This window comes from Mustelus asterias, chromosome 9, assembly GCF_964213995.1.
Source record: "Mustelus asterias chromosome 9, sMusAst1.hap1.1, whole genome shotgun sequence".
NCBI lineage: Eukaryota > Metazoa > Chordata > Chondrichthyes > Carcharhiniformes > Triakidae > Mustelus > Mustelus asterias.
In genome coordinates, this window is record NC_135809.1 from 130,829,394 (window position 1) to 130,854,743 (window position 25,350).

The window sequence follows — 25,350 nt, forward strand, 5'->3', positions numbered from 1 at the left end:
TTTGACTTCTGCGAACAGGTTGGAAAATAGAGCACTTTTTATTCGTAGGACTTTGATTTTTTTTCCATTTGCAACATATGTTTGATACGTATTCCTATTTGTTGCCATACTTGATTCTGTACTTTTTAAAACTTATACAGCTTTGTCACTATATACAGCATTTAAAAAAAGTACTTTCATTTTACATTGTGCTTACCCTAGATTGTGGTGTAGAAGTTGATTCATTTTGCCCCCAATGCATTAACCCAGTGTATAAGCGAAACCAGCCCCCTTCAACATGCTATACTCTCATAAGTAGTCATCAATTTTTCACTCAACAAATGGATGTTTTACTTACTGGCACTTTTTAACTGAGTGTAACAGATCAAGCAAGTGATATGGCCATTGTCACAAAGGTACGTTGGAGTTTAAGACACGTCCACACAGTGCAGAACCCATGTAGCGAATGGTGAGGTAAGCTGGTCCATTTTGGCAGGTCAAATGGGATGAAGGAGTACAATATAAAGGGAAAGACTCTTAGTACTGTAGAGGATCAGAAGGACCTTGGGGTCCGGGTCCATAGGACTCTGAAATCGGCCCCACAGGTGGAGGAGGTGGTTAAGAAGGCGTATGGTGTGCTGGCCTTCATCAATCGAGGGATTGAGTTTAGGAGTCCGGGGATAATGATGCAGCTATATAAGACCCTCGTCAGACCCCACTTGGAGTACTGTGCTCAGTTCTGGTCGCCTCACTATAGGAAGGATGTGGAAAAGATTGAAAGGGTGCAGAGGAGATTTACAAGGATGTTGCCTGGATTGAGTGGCATGCCTTATGAGGATAGGCTGAGGGAGCTCGGTCTTTTCTCCTTGGAGAGATGAAGGATGAGAGGAGATCTAATAGAGGTGTATAAGATGTTGAAAGGCATAGATCGGATGGACTCTCAGAGGCTTTTTCCCAGGGTGGAAATGTCTGCTATGAGAGGACACAGGTTTAAGGTGCTGGGGGGTAGGTACAGGGGAGATGTTAGGGGTAAGTTTTTCACACAGAGGGTGGTGGGCGAGTGGAATCGGCTGCCGTCAGGGGTGGTGGAGGCGAACTCAATAGGGTCTTTTAAGAGACTCCTGGATGAGTACATGGAGCTTAATAGGATGGAGGGTTATAGGTAGGTCTAGAAGGTAGGGATGTGTTCGGCACAACTTGTGGGCCGAAGGGCCTGTTTGTGCTGTAGTTTTTCTATGTTCTAAGGATGCCATAGTCCCAGGTGACCACAGGCTGCTTTTCCCTTTTGAGGGGGAGAGCTGACTGGTGGTGATTTAACCTGAGAATCACCACACCTCAAGTGAGAGGCAAGGTTGAGAAGGCAGGACCTTCATGAATAACCTCAGCCAGTATGGGAATTGAACCCACACTGCTGGCGTTGCTCTGCATCACTAACCCCAGCCAACTGAGCTAAACTGACCCCTGGTCAATGTCAGGAATGGGATGTAATGAAAGACAAAGATGTAAACCATCCATACCGGTAGTTCACATTTCTACTGGACCCTGGTGTTTGGAGAGACTATTTTTTGAGGCTTCTAAGTTTGACTTACTGTATGTCCTGAAGGACTCCACTTTTGGAATACAGTACTCTAACTGTTGTGTACAACAATATCGCAGCCATCCTACACTGCGATGAGGTAAATAACCAATTAATCTGTTGATCTGGGAAGATGTCTAATACATGTTCTCCAAATAGCAGTTCGCTTTCCAGATTTCCAAACTGGTTCAGTTAACTAACCAATGATCAATTGTTAAAACATACCTCTGAGATAGATCAAAACAGGAATGCTTGGTCCCAGTGTTCCCTATAATTTATTTCCACCCATATGTGGAATAAATGTTATTATTTGCACCAATGTCAAGACAATGTGTGGACGTACGCCAGCAGTAGAAATAAAAAAAGCTATACCGATTTTTGAAAGTGTTTATTAAGCTTTAAAATGTTACATTCATCTTTTAAAATGTACCATCAGTATGAAAGAATGTCACCCAGCCATTGACACTAACATGTAAGTCTAGAACTAACCGATTTACTGAATTCAATTTTGTTTTAAGTTCAGTGCCATAACCACTACACTACCACACATGGGAGAGACATTTGTTTGGCTTTTAAAAAAAATTGTCACAGTATTTTAATTATTTGACAGAAGAAAGTTGAACTGGTAGCAATGGCTCAAGATTGGACAAGAATCCTCTGTTTCAATTGCCCGAGCTCAAGTTAGGAAGAGCTGAGGAAGTTTGCCTTTTAAATGATAGAAAATGTGCAAAAGGCAATTTTTTTCACCTTATTGCGTGTTTTCTTTATTGAAACCTGTTATGAATAGCAATGAAAATAGCTTAATCTTTTTAAAATAAACCATCTCTCACAATGCATATAAAAGTGAATTTAGCATTTGGAAAGTGTACAGTTTAAAATGTCCCATGAAATAACCTCTCAAGAACCTTTGCATTATTAGTTGGCGATCTTGGCTATGAATCCAAAACATTTTTTTGCAAACTCCCTGGAACTGCCCCTGTGTTTTTAGTGTGCTGAATATCTTTGGGATCAATCTTCCTTTAATAATTCTACAAAGTCAGCTCCAGCAGAATGAGTTGGTCAGTATTAATAATTGCAAAAATCCTCTTAGTAACTTACAATGTGTGGGATTTTATGGTCCTGCTGAAGTCAATGGAATTTTGAATGGCTCACTGCATTTTATGATTTCACCCCAATTGCGATAAGTTTCTACCTAACTCCAGCTAGCCACCTCTCCTGACTCGCCCTCTCCTGAATCACCACCCCCGTTCCGCTCAGTGGTTCCCTCTCCCCAACCCTCGCTGTGAGCAAGGGTTCTAGAGAGGGCGGAACGAGGGAGGCCACCAGCTGGAGGGTTGGGCAGGAGGGAAATGGTGGGTAGAGGAGTCAGTGCACAGGTTGCAAAAAAGGCAACATAACTTTGACCTCCAACAACTGACAGGATGAATTTTGGCTGTTAATTCCACCCTCATTACTCATGTCAGATTTGGCTCCTGTCATTAATGTCCTGTAGTGAGGGAGTTTACTAGTTCTTTGCTCCGTGGTCTAGAGAGTCAATAAGCCTAATTTAACCATCAGGATGTGTACGGCTGCAAGGATGAAGTGTGTGACATTTGATGGACTGTTATTTGACCACACAGGTGTGCATCTTAAAGGGAACAAACACCACTCAGCACCTGTTTCTTAGCCATATATCTTTCCTAGACATTATAGCTTAATTTAGAAACATAGAAACCCTACAGTGCAGAAGGAGGCCATTTGGCCCATCGAGTCTGCACCGACCACAATCCCACCCAGGCCCTACCCCCACATATTTACCCGCTAATCCCTCTAACCTACACATCCCAGGTCTCTAAGGGGCAATTCTTAACCTGGCCAATCAACCTAACCCGCACATCTTTGGACTGTGGGAGGAAACCGGAGCACCCGGAGGAAACCCACGCAGACACGAGGAGAATGTGCAAACTCCACACAGACAGTGACCCGAGCCAGGAATCGAACCCAGGACCCTGGAGCTGTGAAGCAGCAGTGCTAACCACTGTGCTACCGTGCCGCCCTAAACCCGCCCTAAGTGAACTCCTTTGAAATGCTCACACTTCCTTGCTCCTGAATGCAAATAGCTATTAACCCAAAGATCATGTTTCTCCCATATTTGTGGCATGCATTCTTAAAACATTAAGAATTACTGTTTAATGCAGAAAATCACTTTCCTGACACTGATGAACAGGTCTGTTAAAGCCTCTTTCACATCTACTATTTGTTGCCGTGCAGTGCTTGCTCTAGACAACGAAGTTGTGACATAGCCTCATCCCAGTTTGCGTATGCCCCTTCCAGGTGACGAGCAGAACCAGCAGCAGAAATGTAGTCCCGACGGCCATGCAATATCCTCCAGTTATTGAAGGTTAGTACATCACCTGCAATCAAAAAAAAGCATTGTTTCTTTAAGTGCAAATCTATACAGGAACGTTCCAGTTCCTAATCGATTGCTTAAAGTTAAAAAACAGGTAGTGTTTCATGACTTTTTTGTCATCTCACCCATACAGCTCACTGGGGTTTGTCTCTCTTATCTTTCTCACTAATGGACCGAATGGCCTCCTTCTGCATTGTGGGGATTCTATGGTTTTATGGAAGAAATTATTTGATCATCTCACAAACAAGTAATATAGACTGAAATATTGTTGGCTCTCCTCTTTAGTCAGTATTTTTAGGTTAAATGAAGAGGGGTTACCTCCAACCATCATTCTTTGTGCTAGGTATGACTCCAACAAATGGAATGTTTTCCCTCTGATTCCAGTTGACTCCATTTGTGCTGGGCTCCTTAACACCACACGCGGTCAAATGCGGCCTTAATATCTTCTAGCTATTCTATTGCTCCCGGCTAGGTTTGATAGTGTGCAAATGGCTTCTATAAGATTTAGTTCAATTCCTGTTAAGCTGCCAATGATCGCAAAGGGCCTCGAGCTCTAGATTTAAACTGGCATCTTTACCAACAGGAATCTTGGATGACTTCAATGTCAGTGAAGATGAAATGCCACCAGGTGAGAATGGCGTGACATTTTCTGTAGGCAAGGTCTTAAAATGGACTGCCATGTTTCTCCAAAGAAACTGCAATTCTTCAACTGTGCCCTGTAGTTAAACTGCGGTTAGCACTTTTCAAAATTGTGATTAAATATTTGAACCCATGCAAGCAACAGGATTGTGTACTTCATGATTTGAAGGTGCTACTCTTGGAGGCCCCATGGATTGCTTATTGGATAGTACGCTGGATGTTCATAAGTTCATAAGATATGGGAGCAGAATTAGGCCATTCGGCCCATCGAGTCCACTCCACCATTCGATCATGGCTGATATGCTCCTCATCCCCATTTTCCTGCCTTCTCCCCATTCAACTCATTACCAATTAAAAAATCTGTCTAACTCCTCCTTAAATTTACTGACTGTCCCAGCATCCACGGTACTTTGGGATAGCAAATTCCACAGATTCACAACCCTTTGGGAGAAGTAGTTTCTACTCAACTCTGCTTTAAATTTGCTACCCCTTATCCTAAGACTATGACCCCTCATCCTAGAATGCCCCACAAGAAGAAGCATCCGTCCCACTGTACAGCATTGATTACTAAAGAATGCAGCATTTAAAATGATACTGTCAGGGTAAACTCACCTGCTTCCATCTTGAAGGTAACTATGTTTTCTGGCTTGTACATAAGTTCCACGTATTGCTTGAGAGCAGAAAGGAATGGGTGCACAAGTTCCACAGGGACATCAAAGACTGAGTCCCGAGTAGCATTGTTAAAGTTAATTTGAACAACCTTTCCATTATGATCCAGACTATATGAAAATTAGGGGGAAAAGAAAGTTTTAGAATTGCTGCACTGGAATCTCTTCAAATAGACCATTTCATTTTTGCTTTTGTGAAATAAGTTCTTAGCTCATAATTCTGGAATTGGTAGTCAACATTTTCCCACAGATATAAGCACACTAAATTAAGGCAATTTATTAATGACCCAAGCATTTAACAGCTCTAGGATTTGATTCTGAGGATAAAATGAACAACATCTAAATTAAAATGTAATTTTATTTTCTTGACAAGTTTAGACGAGTGTTAACTGATCATGATGAATTCTTCATGACCCTTGAAGTTCAAATTGGATATCCCAAATAAATATTTAATCCACATATACTGATAGCTTGATTTGATTTTTTATTTATTGCAATTTGGATTCGATTTACAGTATTTGCATCTTACCCCAAGAGCAAAGCTTCGGTAGTATATCTCTAGATATTTCTTAAATCCTGAAAAATAATTTTGCTACTTTTTTTTGAGAATTTAATTATGAAAGTAACACGTTGCAAAATGAAATAATGCAACAGTATATGAATTTTAAAATACTGCTTGAACTGGGGTTGTATTCACTTGAGTTTAGAAGGTTGGAGGATTGTGTAATGCCATGGTGGCATAGTGATTAGCACTGTTGCCTCACAGTGCCAGGGTTCGATTGTGGGCTTTCGGTGACTGTGTGGAGTTTGCACATTCTCCCCGTGTCTGCGTGAGCTTTCTCTGGGTGCTCCGGTTTCCTCCCACACTCCAAAAATGTGCGCATTACGTGGATTGGCAACACTCAATTGCCCATTAGTCTCAGGGAGATTAGCAGGGTAAATACGTCAGGTTACAGGGATAGGGTCTGGGTGGGATTGTTGTCGGTGCAGTGTCAATAGGCTGAATGGCTTCTTTCTGCACTGTAGAAATTCTGTGAATTGAGCTGTTTAAAATGATAAAAGGAATCTGATAGTATGGAGACGTACTCCTGGAGGCTCCTTAAATTGTGTTTCCGGATTGCTTAATTAATTGCATACTTCGAGCTAGTCCATAGTGCACACTTTCCAACCAAGATAACTCCTCTCCTTAGAGAGATTCCCCACACTGGTTGTTGATTGGCTGTTTAAACTACATGACCCTCAATCAGTAAGGCTGATCTTAAGGTGACAACCACCAGATACTGTTGTACAGAAAAATTATTTCCTCTCTCTGGGAATCCAGAACAAAAGGGCATTGTCTTAAAATTAGTGCCAAACCAGTGCCACTACTTTTTGAGGTTCTACCTGTCCCAAGTGTTGTGGAGGATGGGTCTGGCCACACTGCCGCGGAACGCTCCAAGGAGGTGGACTGTAGCGCAGCACCTGTCCTTCATGGAGAAATTTTTCCGGAAACACACCTTTGACCACATGGCGATCAAGCAGTGGTCAGCATGTAATGTCATTGAGGCCCTGAGAGAAAAGGAGATGGCGGATCCTGTCGGATGGTTCCCTGAGCAGACTGTCAGTGTCATCTGGCAGAATGCCTCATCACCAGAACTCACAAACAAGCACCAAGACCTGGCTTGGCTGGTGGTGAGAAGGGCACTCTCCATCAGATCTTTTATGCACGCTCGAGGTCTCAACATCACCGCACGCTGCCCTCGAAGTGGCTGCGGGGATAATGAGACGGTCGCACACTTCCTTGTGGGATGTGCCTTTGCAAAGAAGGTCTGGAGTGAGATGCAGTGGTATTTGCTGAGATTCGTCCCGAGCACCTCGGTGACGCAGGGCTCTGTGCTCTACAGGCTGTTTCCAGGGACGCACACCGAGTCAAATATTAACTGCTGCTGGAGGGTCATCAACGCGGTGAAGGACGCACTTTGGTCCGTCTGAAACTTGCTGATCTTCCAGTTGAAAGATTTGTCCTCGACCGAGTGTTGCAGACTGTCACATTCCAAGGTCCAGGACTACGTGCTGAGGGACCCGCTCAAGTTTGGGGCAGCCGCCGCAAAGGCACAATGGGGAAAGGCCACCGTGTAAAGCCTTTCAACTGAGGCAGACCGAGGGCCGGGTAACTGTAGAACACCCTCGGCCTGCGCAACTGTGTGCTAATCTGAAAAACAACAGCACACAGTAAAACCTGATGTATGTATATAGTTTCAAGTACTGAAATGTAATGAATGTAATGTCGTGTAAATAAGCATCGTGTAGTACTGTAAAAATGACTTTTTTTTGCACTGTCTGTAATTATTGGATACGTCATTTTGCAATAGCTTATTTGAGAGTTTTTTTTAATGAATAAAGTATATTTTTGAAATAAAAAAAAATTAGTGCCAAACCTCCTTCTTAAAAAAACAATAGTGCAAGACCATTTCAGGGATGAAGCACCTTTTCATAAAAAGGCTAGTGGAAGTCTTTAATATTTTGTGGGGAGATGATGGTGATGTCACTGGATGAGTAATTCAGAGGTCTTCTGCTTGGACCCGTTGTCTGTTTGCAGGCTTCTCCAAGTCTGTGAGCAGTTCAAACTGGCCTCGGAAGCCAAAGTCAACCGGGGCAAGAGCGAAGCCATGTTCTTAGGGAACTGGGCTGACTGATCCTTTGTTCCCTTCACCGTCAGGGCAAACTACCTTAAGGTGCTGGGGATATGGTTTGGAGTGGTGGGGGCGTGCGCCGAAAACTGGGAAGAGTGCATCGCCAAAATAAGGCAGAAATTGGACTTCTGGGAGCAACACTCCCTCTCTATCACCGGCAAAAACCTGATCGTCTGGTGTGAGATACTGTCTGTTTTATTGTATGTAGCGCAGGTCTGGCCAATTCCCAAGTCCTGAGCAGCAGCAGTCACCCGGGCATTCTTCAAATTTATCTGGAGATCTAAGATGGATCATGTCCAGAGGGAAACGATGCATAAATCTCTGGAGGATGAAGGGAAAAATGTTCCCAACGCCGCCCTCATCCTAATGTTCACCTTTGTGTGCGGCTACATCAAGCTGTGTGTAGATCCTCGGTACGCTAACACCGAGCGCCACTATCTTTTGAGGTTCTACCTGTCCCAAGTGTTGTGGAGGATGGGCCTGGCCACATTGCCATGCAACGCTCCAAGTAGCAGCACCTGTCCTTCGTGGAGAAATTCTTCCAGAAACACACCTTTGACCACATGGCGATCAAGCAGTGGTCAGCGGGTAATGTCCTCGAGTCCCTGAGGGAAAACAGATCAGCCATGATCTTATTGAATGGCGGGGCAGGCTCGAGGGGCTAGATGGCCTACTCCTGCTCCTATTTCTTATGTTCTTAAAAGGAGATGGTGGATCCTGTCGGATGGTTACCTGAGCAGACTGTCAGTCTCATTTGGCAGAATACCTCATCACCAGAATTTTCAAACAAGCACCAAGGCCTGGCTTGGCTGGTGGTGAGTAGGGCACTTCCCGTCAGATCCTTCATGCATGCCCGAGGTCTCAACATAACCGCACACTGCCCTAGAAGTGGCTGCGGGGGCGATGAGATGGTCGCACACTCCTTGTGGAATGTGCCTTTGCAAAGATGGTCTGGAGTGAGATGCAGTGGTTCATTTGTCGAGGTTCATCCCGAGCAGCTCGGTGACGCAGGACTCTGTGCTCTTCGGGCTGTTTCCAGGGATGCACACCGAGACAACTATTAACTGCTGCTGGAGGGTCATCAACTCGGTGAAGGACACTCTTTGGTCTGCCCGAACTTGCTGATCTTCCAGTGCAAAGATTTGTCCTCAACCGGGTGTTGCAGACTGGCACATTCCAAGGTCCACGACTACATGCTGAGGGATGCTCTCAAGCTTGGGGCAGCTGCCGGAAAGGCACAATGGGGAAAGGCCACCGTTTAAAGCCTTTCAACCAAGGCAGACCAAACTGTAAAAATCCCTTGGACTGCGTAAATGTGTGCAACTCTGTAAAAACAGCACAGAGTGAAATATGAGGAATGTGTATAGTTTGTTAAAGAATTGAACTGGAATGTATGCAATGTCTTGCAACTGAGCACTGTAAAATATTGAAGTTACGGAAATTGTAAATATGACTGTTTTTGCACTGTTTGTAATGATTGGAAATGTTGTTTCTGTAATGGTTTATTTCAGAGTATTTATGAATAAAGTATATTTTTGAAATTTAAAAAAAATTCAGAGGCCAAGGCTGACACATTAGGAGCATGGGTTTATATCCCATCATTGTAGCCGGCCGAATTTTAAACTCAAATCTGGAATTGTCAGTAAGTCTCAGTAATGGTGACTATAAAACTATCATCGATTGTCGTAAAAACCCATCTGGTTCACGAATATCCTTTAGGGAAGGAAATCTGCTGTCCTTACCTGGTTTGGCCTATTTGTGACTTCAGACTCTTAACCGCTTTGTGAAATCATAGAATCAAAGAATTCCTACAGGAGGCTATTCAGCCCATCGCGCCTGCACCTACGATCTGACAGTGCATCTTACCCAGGCCCTCTTCCCCTTCCTATCCCCATAACCCTGCACATTCACAATGGTTAATCCATCAAACTTACACATTTTGGGACATTGAGGGGGCAATTTAGCATGGCTAATCTACCTAACCTGCACATTTTTGGACTGTGGGAGGAAACTGGAGCACCTGGAGGAAACTCACGCAGGCACGGAGAGAACGTGCAGACTCCACACACAGTCACCCAAGGTTGGAATTGAACCTGGGTCCCTGGCACTCTGAGGCAGCAATGCTAACCACTGTGCCATGACATGAAAGTACAGTGGCATAAAAATGACATAATAGAATACTCAGTTCAAGGGCAAGTAGGGATGGGATATAAATGCTGTCCTTATCAGTCAAATCAACATCCCATGAAAGGGTAATTAAAACCCAAACTTAAATCAAATCACTCCTCAACCTTCTAAATTCTGATTAATACAGTCATAGTTTATGAAACAAAAACAGAAAATGCTGGAAAATCTCAGCATGTCTGACAGCACCTGTGGGGAGAGAATAGAGCCAACGCTTCGAGACTTGATGGCCCTTCATCAGAGCTGACGAAGCTCTGTTGGCTCTATTCTCTCCCCATATTTTATATAATCTGTTCTCATAATTTAATCCTTGGAGTCCAGGTCATTCTGGTAAATCTACTCAGTTTCCTATTCAAGGTCAATACATCTTCCTAAGGTATGCTGCCCAGAACTGTTCACAGTAAGACTACTCAAGGTTTTGTTCCTGTGTACCACATCATAACCCAATTGATTTATCTGTGGTAACTCACAGTGCACATCATTTTTTTCTGTACTAGGAAACCAGCCTCCCATCCATTGACTCTGTCTACACTTCCTGCTGCCTCATCAAAGCAGCCAGCATAATTAAAGACCCCACGCACCCCGGATATTCTCTCTTCCACCTTCTTCCGTCGGGAAAAAGATACAAAAGTCTGAGGTCACATACCAACCGACTCAAGAACAGCTTCTTCCCTGCTGCTGTCAGACGTTTGAATGAACTTACCTTGCATTAAGTTGATCTTTCTCTACACCCTAGCTATGACTGTAACACTACATTCTGCACTCTCTCCTTTCCTTCTGTATGAATGGTATGTTTTGTCTGTATAACGCGCAAGAAACAATACTTTTCGCTGTATACTAATACATGTGACAACTGGTGTGGAAACTAATCCACACCAAGTATTCCTAATCACACCCTGATCTATTATGCCATTAGTATGTTAATGCACTTCTATGCACCCGTAAATCATTATTCAACCACTAAAAACAAAATGCATGTCTGAAAGCTGCTGTCTGCTTTTTAAGAACTGCATTTTCCTTCACAGGTACTCACAGCCGAAATCCAGAGTGGTGATGGATTGCATTGGTCTATCATCAATATATAGGCAGCTAATAAAATGTGGTTATGCATCTTAGCCACATCTGAATGTGAATACTTGGGAGAGCGTCGCTGCATATTATTCTTGTGGAGCCCAAGCTGCACTGCTCCTTGCAACCTTATCAAACAATTATTTTAAAGCTCCCTTTTTGGGGCTTCATTTGAGGTGCTGCTCACTCTGCTTGGTTGCAATTCAAGTCCTATGTACGTGCTAGGCTTACTGGCTAAAACAAGCATGTGCTTGGTGGAAGATCTTTTGAGAATGACAGTAGCCAAAGAGTGGTGTAAAATGTACAGTGAACCATTCCATCGAGAATGGACCCAATTAAAATCTACTCCACTGTCTCACCTCTACCAATAGGTGGCAATAATGAGAGATGACATTTGCAGTAATGCATTGTACCAATAGATGGCAGTAACACTGAATTTTTGAAGTTCTCAGTGCCCCAATAATTGACAGCAGGATATTTTTCTTGCTTAATTGTCATTTACCAATATTTTATGCTTCTTTAGTTCCTTTCCTCGTATGGTGTGAGTTGATTGCAAACTAGTCTAAATTGTCTGAATTTTGTAAATGGGTGGTTTTTAGGGAAATCTGACAGTGTTAAACCTGAGGGATTATGTTGTCTATATTAACACTTGCATCTATTACACTAAGGGCACTGCAATGTGATCTTGAAACTTTCTAACACTGAACTTATTACATTTTATGCCATACATGAGTTATCAAACTAATTTAAACCATACTTTAGAAAACATTTTTGGAGTTTAATCACCGTTGCACAACTGTATGGACCTACAACAACCTGAATTTAAACAGCACCTTTAAATCAACCAAGCTGCTGTCCATATGTTAGCCTCTCATTATTGCCACATATTGGTAGAGGTGAGACAGTGGAGTAGATTTTAAGTGGGTCCATTCTGGATAGAATGGCTCACTGCACATTTTACACCACTCATTGGCAACTGTCGTTGTCAAAAGACCTTCCACCAAGGACATGCCTGTTTCAGCAGCTTCACAGGAACATTATGAAACAATAATGACACAGAGCCATGAAATAGATAGTAAGGAAAATTGATAAATGTTTGTCTTCAAGGAAGAAAAAGAGACAGTGGGCCCAATTTTCCCATCAAGTTGCACCCATTTTCGGGCGCATCCTTCCTTTGGTGTGGTGGCCAATACTGCACACAGTACTCTATCTGTATCCTAATGAGCATTTCGCACAGCTCCATCATAATGTCCCTGCTCTTATGGAATCATAGAACCCCTACAGTGCAGAAAGAGGCAATTTGGCCCATTGAGTCTGCACAAAATCTCCTAAAGAGCATCCCACCCAGGCCCTCCCCTCTGCCCAATCCCTGTAACCCCACTCATTTACCATGGCTAATGCACCTAACCGACACATCTTTGGACACTAAGGGGCAATTTAGCACTGCCAATCCACCTAACCTGCAGATCTTTGGACTGAGCACGGAAACCAGAATATCCTGGAAGGAACTCACACAGATATTCTATACTTTGGCTAATGAAGGCAAGTATCCCATATGTCTTCCTAACCACCTTATCTACCTGTCCTGCTGCCTTCAGGGATCTTGGACATGCATCCCAAGTCCCTCTAGTCTTCTGTACTTCCTGGCATCCTACCATTCATTGTGTATTCCATTGTGTAGGCCTTGTTAGACCTCCCAAAATGCATTACTTCACACTTTTCAGGGTTCAATCCCATTTGCCACTGTTCTGCCCATCTGACCAGCCTGTTTATATCATCCTGTAATCTAAGGCTTTCCTCCTCGCTATTTACCACACCACCATTTCTTGTGTCACGTGTTTCTCGTGTCTCATGTTTGAAAATAAGGATGAAAATTTTAAAATCGGGATGTTACTTACTAGGAGCCAATGTAGATTAATGAGCGCATGAGTGATAGGTGAAAGGTATTTGGAGTGAGGGAGGTCGAGGGCAGAGTGTTTTGTATACTGTTACAATCGCCATAGTGACTTGATCTCTTTTTAAAAGTTTTCCCAGTGAACAATAGAAAGAAAACTCAAGATTTTACATTTTAAAACTTTTACTGTAACAAACTAAAATCAACATTAACTAAGCATTACTTGGTAAGCAACCAGTATACTGAACAACAGGAAGGGTATTTTCTCCATTAATTAATTAACAGAAACAAAACGAAAGTCCTTCTAACCTCAGTCTAAATTACTTGCTCTTTATTCTGAGACTGTGTCCCCTGGTTCTAGACCATCAGGCAGGAAACACATCCTTCTTCCAGCTATCCTGTCAAGCTCTGTAAGAATTTTGTATGCTTCAATGAAATCACTCCTCATTCGTCTAAACTCTAGTACATACAGGCAGTCTCCTCAATCTGTCCTCGCTCAGATGACAATCCTGCCATCTCAGGGATCAGTCTGGTGAACCTTCATGGCATTCCTTCTATGGTAAGTATATCCTTCCTTAGATAAGGAGACCAAAACTCTGCACAACACACCAAGTGCAGTCTCAGTAAGGCTTGGTATAATTGCAGCAAGATGTTTTTACTCCTGTACTCAAATCCTCTTGCAATAAAGTATTGACTTATATACTGTTAAATCGCTAACTGCTCCCAGTTCTGATAAAAGGGCATTGACCTGAAACATTACGATTGTTTCTCGATCGATGCTGCCTGATATGTTTGTGTGTTTCCAGTGTTTTTTTTCTAAACACCACTAATGTTCTGCTGAGCTGTGTATTTTTGTGTCACAGTTCTTTTCCCTGTCCTTCCAAGCTCCCAAGGCACACTCTCCATTCCGAAGAGGTCAAGCTGAGAAATGATTTCCAGAGCAAACAAGTTTAAATAATACTTTTGAAAAAGCTTTCGGCAACCACATATTTGACACATCCCTCAAAATGTTTGTGTTTGAATTTAGTAGCTTGACTCTTCCCTTGTAAATTTGGCTGAGGCAAAGTAATTGAATGCAGATATTAGTGGTTTAACAAAGGCTTGGTTTTTTTTCTTAGAGAGGTTGGTTTTTATCTACTTTATGATGTTGGAGAAGTCACATCCAGGCTGGATCTTCAACAAAAGTGCTACATTTTCATCATGCTTAGTAGACATGGCACTGCAAAGATCTCAACGTCCTCTCGACATGGCATGATGGGGAAACTATTGCTGCTGACACCTCCAACAAAATCTACATATTTAACCAAGACCCTGCCAACATAGGTTGAGTATCCTGCCCACGAAGGTAGCGGGTCACAGAGGGAAAGTCGCTGTCCTCATTTTAAATCCCCCTGATTTGGTTTCCACCAGAGTTGAAATCAAGGCCTGTTCCTGCATTCCAGCAAGTTATTATAATACATTGCCACTGCTGAACTTTGGTCTACACACAATCCTTCCCCACTCCCCTAGAAGCACAATGTTCTATTACCACAAGACATCTAAACTAGGAGGAGAGCCAAGAACAAGGAAACCTCAGCATAATAACTGGACTTGGCAGATTTGTTGAGCAGACAGCCCTGGTGTATGATTTATCAATGGAATATTTTTATTCATGCTGCCGGGTTAGGAGAGACAGTGGCTTGGATTTCCTTCCAGACTACAGCCAGCTGGTGTCAAAACATAAGAAAGAGCATAAGAGGTAGGAGCACGAGTAGGACATTTGGTCACTTGATTCTGCCTCCCTTCAATAATGTGGAGATGCCGGCGTTGGACTGGGGTGAACACAGTAAGAGTTTTAACAACACCAGGTTAAAGTCCAACAGGTTTATTTGGTAGCAAACACTATTAGCTTTCGGAGCGCTGCTCCTTCGTCAGATGGAGTGGAAATGTGCTCTCAAATGTGCACTGTTTGAGAACACATTTCCACTCCATCTGACGAAGGAGCAGCGCTCCGAAAGCTAATGGTATTTGCTACCAAATAAACCTGTTGGACTTTAACCTGGTGTTGTTAAAACTCTTACTCCCTTCAATAAAACCATGGCTTATCTGATAGTGGCCTTAACTTCACTTTTCCATCTGCCTCACATGACTCTCGACTTGCTTGTAGATCAAAAGTCTGTCTAACTCAGCCTTGAATTGATTCAATGAGCCTCCACTGCTCACTGGGAGAGCAAATTTCAAAGATTAATGATCCTATGAGAGAAGAAATCTCTCCTCATTTCCACCTTAAATGGGAGACCCCTTATTTTTAAACTGTGCCCCCTCATTCCAGATTCCCCCACAAGGGAAAACATCCTCTCAGCATCTACTCTGTCAAATTTCAATAAGATCACCTCTCATTCTTCTAAACTCCAATGAGTATACATCTAACCAGCTCCAATTTTCCTCATACGATAATTACAGGAATCAGCCTAGTGAACCTTCTCTGAATGGTTTCCAATACAAGTATATCTTTCCTTAAATAGGAAGACTTCTAATAGTCTTCCCACCCAGTACAGTAATGTAAATAAATGTTGGCAATCATTTCATGGCTGGCCTGCCTCTTTGAGGTGTTGCAGCCAATTTTATGCTGCAGTAGGACCAGATTTGCCTTTAGTGGTCCCTCCACGCCAGAGGTATGTCTCCTTATAGAGGGCCTCAACTGCACCAGGATCCGGCTGTGAATATTTAATGGGAGTCTTGGCAGGTGGACATGTAGTTCTGACACCTCTTTGGCAGTGAACTAGCTGAGGGGGAAAAGACTAATTCTAATCTAGGACTTTTCACTTTTTGAAGAAACATTGGCATGCTAGAAATGTGGATGCAATTATGTCATCTGCTCGCTTTTGTACTCACTCAATGATTTTATGCTTGGATTGAAGTGCGAAGTCATAGCAGTCAACCCCAGTGTCTGTGAAATTGACCAAAACTGAGGTGAGGAGTCGGAAAGCTTCAGGATTCACTTGTCTGAGTTGATTGGCCACATGGAATCCATCCACTATCTCTGTTTCACCTCCAACTTCTGCCGGTTTTAAGCAGTGAAGAAGTTGAAGCTTGAACAAAAGAGGCAAATAAATTTTTACCATTACGACACATTTAAGAGAGGATACATTCACATTGCCACAGTTTACTTTGGTTTTAAATAATAGCATTGTTGTACATTTTGCTTGTGTGGAATTCATAGGAATATAAAAGGCAAAAGATGCTGAGTAGTAGTTCCACAGGCTTCATGAGCAGGATGTTGAGTTAGAGATTGCCTTGGGAGGTGGGGAGAGGCAAGTTGGTGATTTATGCAGACTGCACTTCTTCAAATTTTACCTTCTTGTATAAAACTATTAACAGCACTTAAAATGGATTGGCTCCTACCCAAGAAAATTGATAAAGAAGCATTTTTGACTGATGAACATGTCTCTGCTTCTGAGCCTAGCTCCTGTTTCTGGCAGTTGAGGGCAACACTCCTCCCACTTTTGGGCTTAGTCGAAATAGTAATTACATCCTGACTTTGGACCGGTGGCCTTGCCCCCTTGGCTCAAGCTATGGTGTCTTTGACCAGGGTGGGAAAGGAGCTTATTACACTGCCCCACCCTTCAATTTTCAATTGTACACTTGTCTGGTTTCTATCGGGTGGGAAGAGTTAAAATCAATCTTTGTGGGAACAACTCATACTCTTTGTGGGGCCACAGAAGAATCCTGAACACTAAGGATTCTGGTAGCTTCAGTGGAGAGAATAACTGGACCTTATCTCTTCGATTTCCTGGAGAACACTGGTAACTGATATTGGTGATAGTCATATTGATTAGCACAAACTAACAAAGAATGTTGCTTATTTTAAACTTATATTTAGAGTGTTTATACTATTTATTTACTACTAGTGTATGACAATTCATTTTTGTTGCAATACAAAAATTACTACCATATCTACAATATCCACTGTAACCATTATATTCCTAAATGATAGTTGCTAATATCATTACAAACATAATTCACATCATTTTTACTGAAATGGACATATTTAACAGTATCTAAGAACATGGCATCTCCAGAGGAGGACACATTTGTCAATGAACTCATCAAAAATCAAATGTTAACAAAGGCCATCAGCACAGGTGATCCTCTTTGCCAGAGGATCTTACTCTCTACATTCAGCAAATCAGTTCTGAAGTATCGGCCTATTTTGGAAGTTTGCATTAGAGTACAGTCACATCAACTTCAAAGCAGCAAAAATGAGATTTGAATTTCATTATTATCTGTCTCTATTATTGGAGTTTGATTTTGAAGACAAATCCATACACCTTGCTGAGGATTTCAAGACACCCCAGAGCATTTGACAAATGATGAAGTACTTTTAAAGTGTAGTCATTGTGGTGACATAATAAACATGGCAGCCAATTTATGTACAGCAAGCTCCACAAACAGGTCTGAGATAAATGACCCAGATGATCTTTTTTCATAGCTAACTCTAATATTAGGCGTGCAATGCAACACAAGTTTGCAGGTGACACAAGAATCTGTACAAGTGCTGGCAATTTAGTCCAAATTTATAGATTGTGGACTGATTTTGGATGTTAGGGGGCTGGGTGCACACCTGGTGGTGTCCCTTAATTTGGATAAGTATGGTAATACTCCAGTCCTGTTTGCACCATTGCGTGATGAATTGGGCTACATTCACGACCTTTTGTAGGTTTCTTGCGGTGTTGGGCAGAAGAGATGCCAAATAAGTTGTGATGCAACCAGGAAGAATGCTTTGTATGGTGCATCTGTAAAAGTTGGTGAGAGTCGTAGTTGACATTCCTGTGGCAGATTTCCTTAGTCTTCTGAGAAAGTAGAGGCATTGGTGGATTTTATTAACTACAGTGTCAGCATGGGGGGACCAGGACAGGTTGTTGGTGATCTGGACACCTAAAAACTTGAAGCGCTCGACCATTTCTAATTTGTCCCCAAGTGTAGACAGGGGCATGTCCTCCACTATGCTTCCTGAAGTCGATGACAATCTCCTTCATTTTGTTGACATTGAGGGAGAGATTATTGTCATCGTACCAGTTCACCAGATTCTCTATCTCATTCCTGTACTCTCGTCATTGTCTGAGATCCGACCCACTATGGTGGTGACATCAATAAACTTGAAAACCACACAGTCATAGGTATATAAGGAGTATAGTAGAGGGCTGAGGACACAGCCTTGTGGGGCACCGGTGTTGAGGATGATCGTGGAGGAGATGTTGTTGCCTATCCTTATTGATTGTGGTCTGTGGGCTAGGAAGTTCAGGATCCATCACAGAGGAAGGAGCTGAGGCCCAGGCCATGGAGTTTGGAGATGAGTTTCGTAGGAATAATGGAGTTGAAGGCTGAGCTGTAGCCAATAAATAGGAGTTTGACATAGGTATCTTTGTTATCTAGGTGTTCCAGGATTGAGTGCAGGGCCAGGGAGATGGTGTCTGCTGTGGACCTGTTGTGGTGGTAAGTGAACTGTAGTGGATCCAGGCAATCCGGGAGGCTGGAATTGATTTGTGCCATGACTAACCTTTCGAAATACGTCATAATGATGGTTGTCAGAGCCACTGGACGACAGTCATTAAGGCACAATGCTTGGCTTTTCTTTGGTACCGGGATGATGGTCATCTTCTTGAAGGGACCTCAGATTGTTGTAAAAGAGATTGAAGATGTCTGCGAATACTCTCGCCAGCTGATCCGCGCAGGATCTGAGTGCTCACCCGGGTACCCCATCCGGACCAGTTGCTTTCCGTGGGTTGACCTTCACGAAGGCTGCTCTGACATCTGCAACAGTGACTTCAAATAATTGAAGAATCATTCTGGTTTTGATGATTACCCTTGAAATCAGAAAAGGGTTTGGTTGTTGGCAGCAGGTTTCAATTATACTTGGAGCAAACTTCATGTCTGATTAATGATTTTGCAAAGGATGAATTCAAATGAAAATTTTCCATTTTACGTCAATGCCTCGATAATCAAGTACATAGAGTCAGAGAGTCATAGAGCTCTACAGCACAGAAAAAGGCCCTTCGGCCCATCGTGTTTATGCCGGTCAAAGACAAACCACCTGACTATTCTGATCCCATTTTCCAGTACTTGGTCCAAAGCCTTGTACGCCTTGGCATTGCAAGTGCACATTTAAATATTTCTTAAATATTATGAGGGTCTCTGCCCCCATCACCTTTTAAGGCAATGAGTTCAGACAGACTCCTACCACCCTTTGAGTGAAAAATTTTTTTTCTCACATCCCTTCCAAAGCTCCTGTACCTTACCTTAAATCTATGCCTCCTAATCATTGATCCCTCCACTAAGGGGAAAAGTTTCTTCTTGTCTGCTCTATCTATGCCCCTCATAATTTCACACATCCTTCAGTCCCTCAGTCTCCTCTGCTCCAAGGAAAATGACCCCAGTCTATCCAATCTCTCTTCATAACTAAAACTCTCCAGCCCAGGTTAATTTCCTTTGCACCCTTTCCAAGGCTGTCACATCCCTCCTATAATATGGATTACATAACTGCACACAATACACCAGCTATGGCCTAACCAATCTTTTATATAGTTCTAGCAGAACCTCCTTTCTCTTAAACTCTATGGATGGAATTTTCCCGTCCCATCTGCCACGGGAATTGTAGCGAGCGGGGGAGGGCAGACCAAGCAAAGGTCCTTAACCTCGGGTGGGATTTTCCAGTCTAGGGGCGAGCGCAGCCGGAAAATCCTGCCTTATGCCTCGGCCAATAAAGGAAAATATATCATATGCCTTCTTAACCACTTTATCCTCTGCACATCCACCTTGCCAAGATCCCTCAGGACCTTATGTTTCAATCAAGTCACCACTTACTCTTCTAAACTCCAGTGGATACGAGCTTAGCCTCCCCAATCTTTCCTCATAAGATAACCACCCATTCCAGCTATTAGTCAGGTAAACTTTCTCTGAACTGTTTCCAATGCATTTACATCTTTCCTTAAATAAGGTAACCAATACTGTACACAATACGCCAAATGTGGTCTCACTAATGCTCTGTAGAACTGAAGCATAATTTCCCTACTTTTGTATCCAATTTCCCTTGAAATAAATGATAACATTCTATTAGCCTTCCTAATTACTTGCTGTACCTGCATTTTAGCCTTTTGTGATTCATGCACTCAAGACACCCAGATCCCTCTGCATCTCAGAGCTGTACAATCTCTCTCCATTTAGAAAATATGCTTCTATTTCCGTCTCCCTGCCAAAATGGAAAATTTTAGACTTTCCCACATTATACTCCATTGGCCAGATCTTTTCCCACTCACTTAACCTATCTGTATCTTTTTGTAGTCTCCATATGTCTCTCTTCACAACTTACTTTCTTACCGATCTTTGTGTCATCAGAAAATTTGGTAACCATCCCCTCACCAATTTTCCCCAATCAATTAAATGCCATGAGACAGTATAGATTATTTTGCATTTCTTGGCAGCTTTCTAGCAAAGAATCGGGACATCAGTGGAAAACGGCTTTGGAATTGGTAGATATATGACAAGCCTACAATTAAGTGATTAATAAGTATTCATTTTAAAAATAATTTTGGTCCAAAAAATCTTTAGTACCTCTGCAACTTTGGCTTCTGTTATCTTGGGTTATGCTACTAACAATTTTCTACTGGAAACTTTGTAACTTTTCAGTATCAAATAAAAAGCAACTGATCTTAAATCACTTTAAGTCACTGATCTGATTATGGATTAGACTAGTGATTTTCCAGGAAGTAATTTTAAAATAATTTTAAGTGATGCATACACTATAGGAATGAAGACTCGAATAAAAATTAATATTAGCGATAAAATTATCTTAACTTGATTCCAATTTAAATCTTATTCCTAACAATAGGCTTTCATTTGATTGAGTTGTGTTGTTACAAAGCATTGCTCCTCTTCTGTACACCTCAGGAAGCAGCTAATCAGACTGACACTGATGAGCAGTATATTGAAAAGTATATACTAAAGTAAGGTAAAGTCACCATAATCTCAAAAGACCATAGGTTGCTCTATCTCCTATGAAGGGGGAGAGCTGACTGGTGGTGATTTAACCTGAGCATCACCACACCTCAGGTAAGATTAAGAGGGCAAAGCTATCATGAATAACCTCAGCCAGTACAGGAATTGAACCCGTGCTGTTGGCACTGCACCACTAGCCAGCCATCCAGCCAGCTGAGTTAAACCAACCCTGTTAGCAGCTACTAAAGTAGCTGTATTATATCAAACAAGATAATTCTGGGAACAGTGTGATAATTTGCAAATTTGCAACCTGTACAGACCAGCTTTGGCAGCAGCCTCAGAACGAATATGGGAAAAGTAGTGAGGGTTATACAGAAGGATTTAGGATGTATTTGGAAAATGCTTAGCTTCCCATGTTGACTAGACTTTTGTGTTGGTACACGCCTTCTTTTGAAATGCACACCCACAAACCAGGCTTTATATTTCTTTCAATTATTAATAAATTGCCTATTGTGAAACATGTGGTCATTTGATAGATCTGTATTTTATTAATTTACAAACAAGATCATCACAGTGATAAAAGACCTGAGAAACTCATCCACAGAACCACCTAGTGACCAGAACCTGCAATTAAATTGTGATGGCTGAAACAGCAAAAGCACGCAGGATATGTTGACAGAAATGTATGATTGAAAAGGTGTGACAAAAATGTGGCAAATAGTAAGGTTTGTGAATGGTCATAGTTATTTCTTACACAGCACTTTTGTAATGTATCCTTTGATTATTTTAAGACTACCATATATCCAGAAGTGGCAGCCCTAAATATGCTGAATGAATTTAGGTTTAATAAAATTGTGAATTTTAACAAAGTCAGATACTATGATGGTGCTTCAAGGCAAATCACAGAAATATGTCTCATAATGTGTCCTTAACTAAAGCTTAACTAAAATTCTCCTGATTCACAGATTTGAAGTTGTATTGTCCCTGCAAACATATGAGTGGGGATCTTAATGAATCAAAAAAGATGCAATATTCATGTATAAAAGGTTACCAATCTTAACAGATTAAAAATGGTCTTTTGATGCTTTTACTGGTAAGTATTCAAGGCATGGCTCATCTTTTTATTAATTTGGCATTATGCAAGTTGTATTGCAATATTGTTTTACAATATTACAGATTATTGGTTTTCAAAACCGTAGTCCCAATATTTTGATGATCCTCCTCCAGTTTACATGTTGGGTGCAGTACTGTGCACAGAGTGCTGCCAGCATAAACCAAAATATGTTGTGCACTATGCAGTATCACAAGTGGATTGAGAATGGACGTTTTCATTAGATGGCAGGCTGGAGTTCAATGTGGAACAAGGGATGCATTAGAAATTTATTTGGAGATTAAATATCAGGGGTATTTTTGTAATCTTAGGAATGCTTGTATAGATGCACAAGGACAGTACACAGCGGCAGAAATGGTCTTTCAGGAAACTAAGGTTTTGCATACTTCTACAAATGTAAACAGTTAATATTTTCTGATTTATTTTTTAACACCTTTTTATGACCTGTTAGATTTTTCTTATTGCAACAGTTTGCCGCCAAGCTTCCTCCTCTTTACCTCGGAGAGTGAAACTGTCTGGGTCACAACATTTGCTGGCTGGTGTCATTGGCGCTCTATAATAGACCAGTTATTCTTTGGGGTAGCTAGGTATCTGGCATGTATGGAAACTCATCTAGATGCTTAAAAGACTCTAAACCAAACTATGGAGGAATCAACAAGTCGAGTTGCCATACAGATGCTCATCTCATAGAAGGCACCTACTTACCCAAGCCCATAAAACAAAGGTGCAGGTTAGACCTAAGGCTGAGGAAGTTTACTGCAGGAGTTTAACCTACTACTGCTAAAGTGGTCAGGTTCAGATCACTCTACCCATTAGAGAATTGGCTTTCACAGACATCTTGAGCTGAATATCATGAATGCCAGTTCTTTGCCAACAATGTTCTTCCAGATCTAATTAATGAACCAGTTTCGTTGATTAATCACCAACTTGATTTGATTTATATTGTCACATTAGTGAAAAGTATTGTTTCTTACGCACTATACAGACAAAGCATACCATTCATAGAGAAGGAAAGGAGAGAGTGCAGAATGTAGTGTTACAGTCATAGTTAGGGTGCAGAGAAAGATCAACTTAATGCGAGGTAGGTCCATTCAAAAGTCTGATGGCAGCAGAGAAGACGCTGTTCTTGATTTGGTTGGTATGTGTCCCCAGACTTTTGTAACTTTTTCCCAAAGGAAGAAGGTGGAAGAGAGTATGTCCGGGGTGTGTGGAGTCCTTAATTATGCTGGCTGCTTCTCCATTGCAACGGGGAAGTGTGGACAGTATCAATGAGTGGGAGGCGGGTTTGAGTAATGGACTGGGCTTTGTTCACGACCCTTTGTAGTTTCCTGTGGTCTTGGATAGAGCAGGAGCCATACCAAGCTGTGATACAACCAGATGAAGTAGAAATGGTCGAGAGCTTCAACTTCTTAGGTGACCGGATCACCAACAACCTGTCTCGGTCCCCCCATGCCGATACTTTAATCAAGAAAGCCCACCAACGCCTCTACTTTCTCAGAATACTAAAGAAATTTGGTATGTCCACTACGACTCTCACCAACTTTTACAGATGCGCCATCTGTAAAAGTTGGTGAGAGTCATAGTGGACATACCAAATTTCTTTAGTATTCTGAGAAAGTAGAGGCGTTGGTGGGCTTTCTTGATTAAAGTATCGGCATGGGGGGACCGAGACAGGTTGTTGGTGATCCGGTCACCTAAGAAGTTGAAGCTCTCGACCATTTCTACTTCATCCCCATTGATGTAGACAGGGGCATGTCCCCCACTATGCTTCCTGAAGTCAATGACTATCTCCTTCGTTTTGTTGACATTGAGGGAGAGGTTATTGTCATCACACCAGATTCTCTATCTCTTTCCTGTACTCCGTCTGGTCATTGTTTGGGATCCGACCCACTATGGTGGTGTTATTTGCAAACTTGAAAATCAAGTTGGAGGGGAATTTGGCCACACAGTCATAGGTGTATAAGGAGTATAGTAAGGGGCTGAGGACACAGCCTTGTGGGGCACAGGTCTTGAAGATGATCGTGGAGGAGGTTTGTTGCCTATTCTTACTGATTGTGGTCTGGGGGTTAGGAAGTTCAGAATCCAGTTGCAGGGGGAGGAGCCGAGGCCCAGGCCACGGAGTTTGGAGGTGAATTTCATAGGAATAATGGTGTTGAAGGCTGAGCTGTAGTCGATAAATAGGAGTCTGATATAGTTGTCTTTGTTATCTAGGTGTTCCAGGGTTGAGCGCAGGGCCAGGGAGATGGCGTCTACTGTGGACCTGTTGCGACAGTAGGCGAACTGCAATGGATCCAGGTAGTCCGAGAGGCCGGAATTGATTCGTGCCATCACTAACCTTTTGAGGCACTTCATAATGATGGATGTCAGAGCCACCGGGTGATAGTCATTAAGGCATGCTGCTTGGTTTTTCTTTGGTACCGGGATGATGGTCATCTTCTTGAAGCAGATAGAGACCTCAGATTGTTGTAAAGAGAGGTTGAAGATGTCTGTGAATACCCCTGCCAGCTGATCTGATCATGGATCTGAGTGCTCCTCCGAGTACCCCATCTGGGCCAGTCGCCTTCCATGGATTGACCTTCAAGAAGGCTGCTCTGACATCTGCAATGGTGACCTTGGATGCAGGTTCATCTGAGGCTTCCGGAGTGGAGGGGGTGCTCTCGCTGACCTCTTGTTCAAAACAGGCGTAGAATGCATTGAGCTCATCAGGGAGGGGTGCGTTGGAGCTGGCCATTTTACATGCCTTCATCTTGTAACCCGTTATGTCTTGCAGACCTTGCCATAGTTGGTGGGGGGCCCATGTGGCTAGCCTGGGACTCAAGCTTGGTTCGAGTTCTATCTTTTGGCATCTTTGATGGATCTCCTTAGATCATATCTGGCAAGTTGCAGCTTTGACTGGTTCAGATATCTAATCAGAAAGATTGCAAATGAGGATAAGAACATAAGAACATAAGAAATAGGAGCAGGAGTAGGCCATCTAGCCCCTCGAACCTGCCCCGCCATTCAATAAGATCATGGCTGATCTGAAGTGGATCAGTTCCACTTACCCGCCTGATCCCCATAACCCCTAATTCCCTTACCGATCAGGAATCCATCTATCCGTGATTTAAACATATTCAACGAGGTAGCCTCCACCACATCAGTGGGCAGAGAATTCCAGAGATTCACCACCCTCTGAGAGAAGAAGTTCCTCCTCAAC

At 42.4% G+C, this 25,350-nt stretch overlaps 1 protein-coding gene across 3 annotated transcripts in view; it reads right to left on the reverse strand.

Moving 5' to 3' along the window:
* Nucleotides 1–1,239: 1,239 nt before the first annotated feature.
* bbox1 (butyrobetaine (gamma), 2-oxoglutarate dioxygenase (gamma-butyrobetaine hydroxylase) 1) overlaps nucleotides 1,240–25,350 on the reverse strand; it is a 188,583-nt gene continuing 164,472 nt past the window's right edge. For all 3 annotated transcript variants that reach the window (XM_078221036.1, XM_078221038.1, XM_078221037.1), the window contains exons 6-8: nucleotides 15,944–16,140; nucleotides 5,196–5,362; nucleotides 1,240–3,948 (exon numbers count right to left, since the gene is read on the reverse strand). In XM_078221036.1, coding sequence (XP_078077162.1) covers nucleotides 3,788–3,948; nucleotides 5,196–5,362; nucleotides 15,944–16,140 — 525 coding nt within the window. In that variant the 3' untranslated portion in view covers nucleotides 1,240–3,787. The remainder of the gene's footprint in view (nucleotides 3,949–5,195; nucleotides 5,363–15,943; nucleotides 16,141–25,350) is intronic.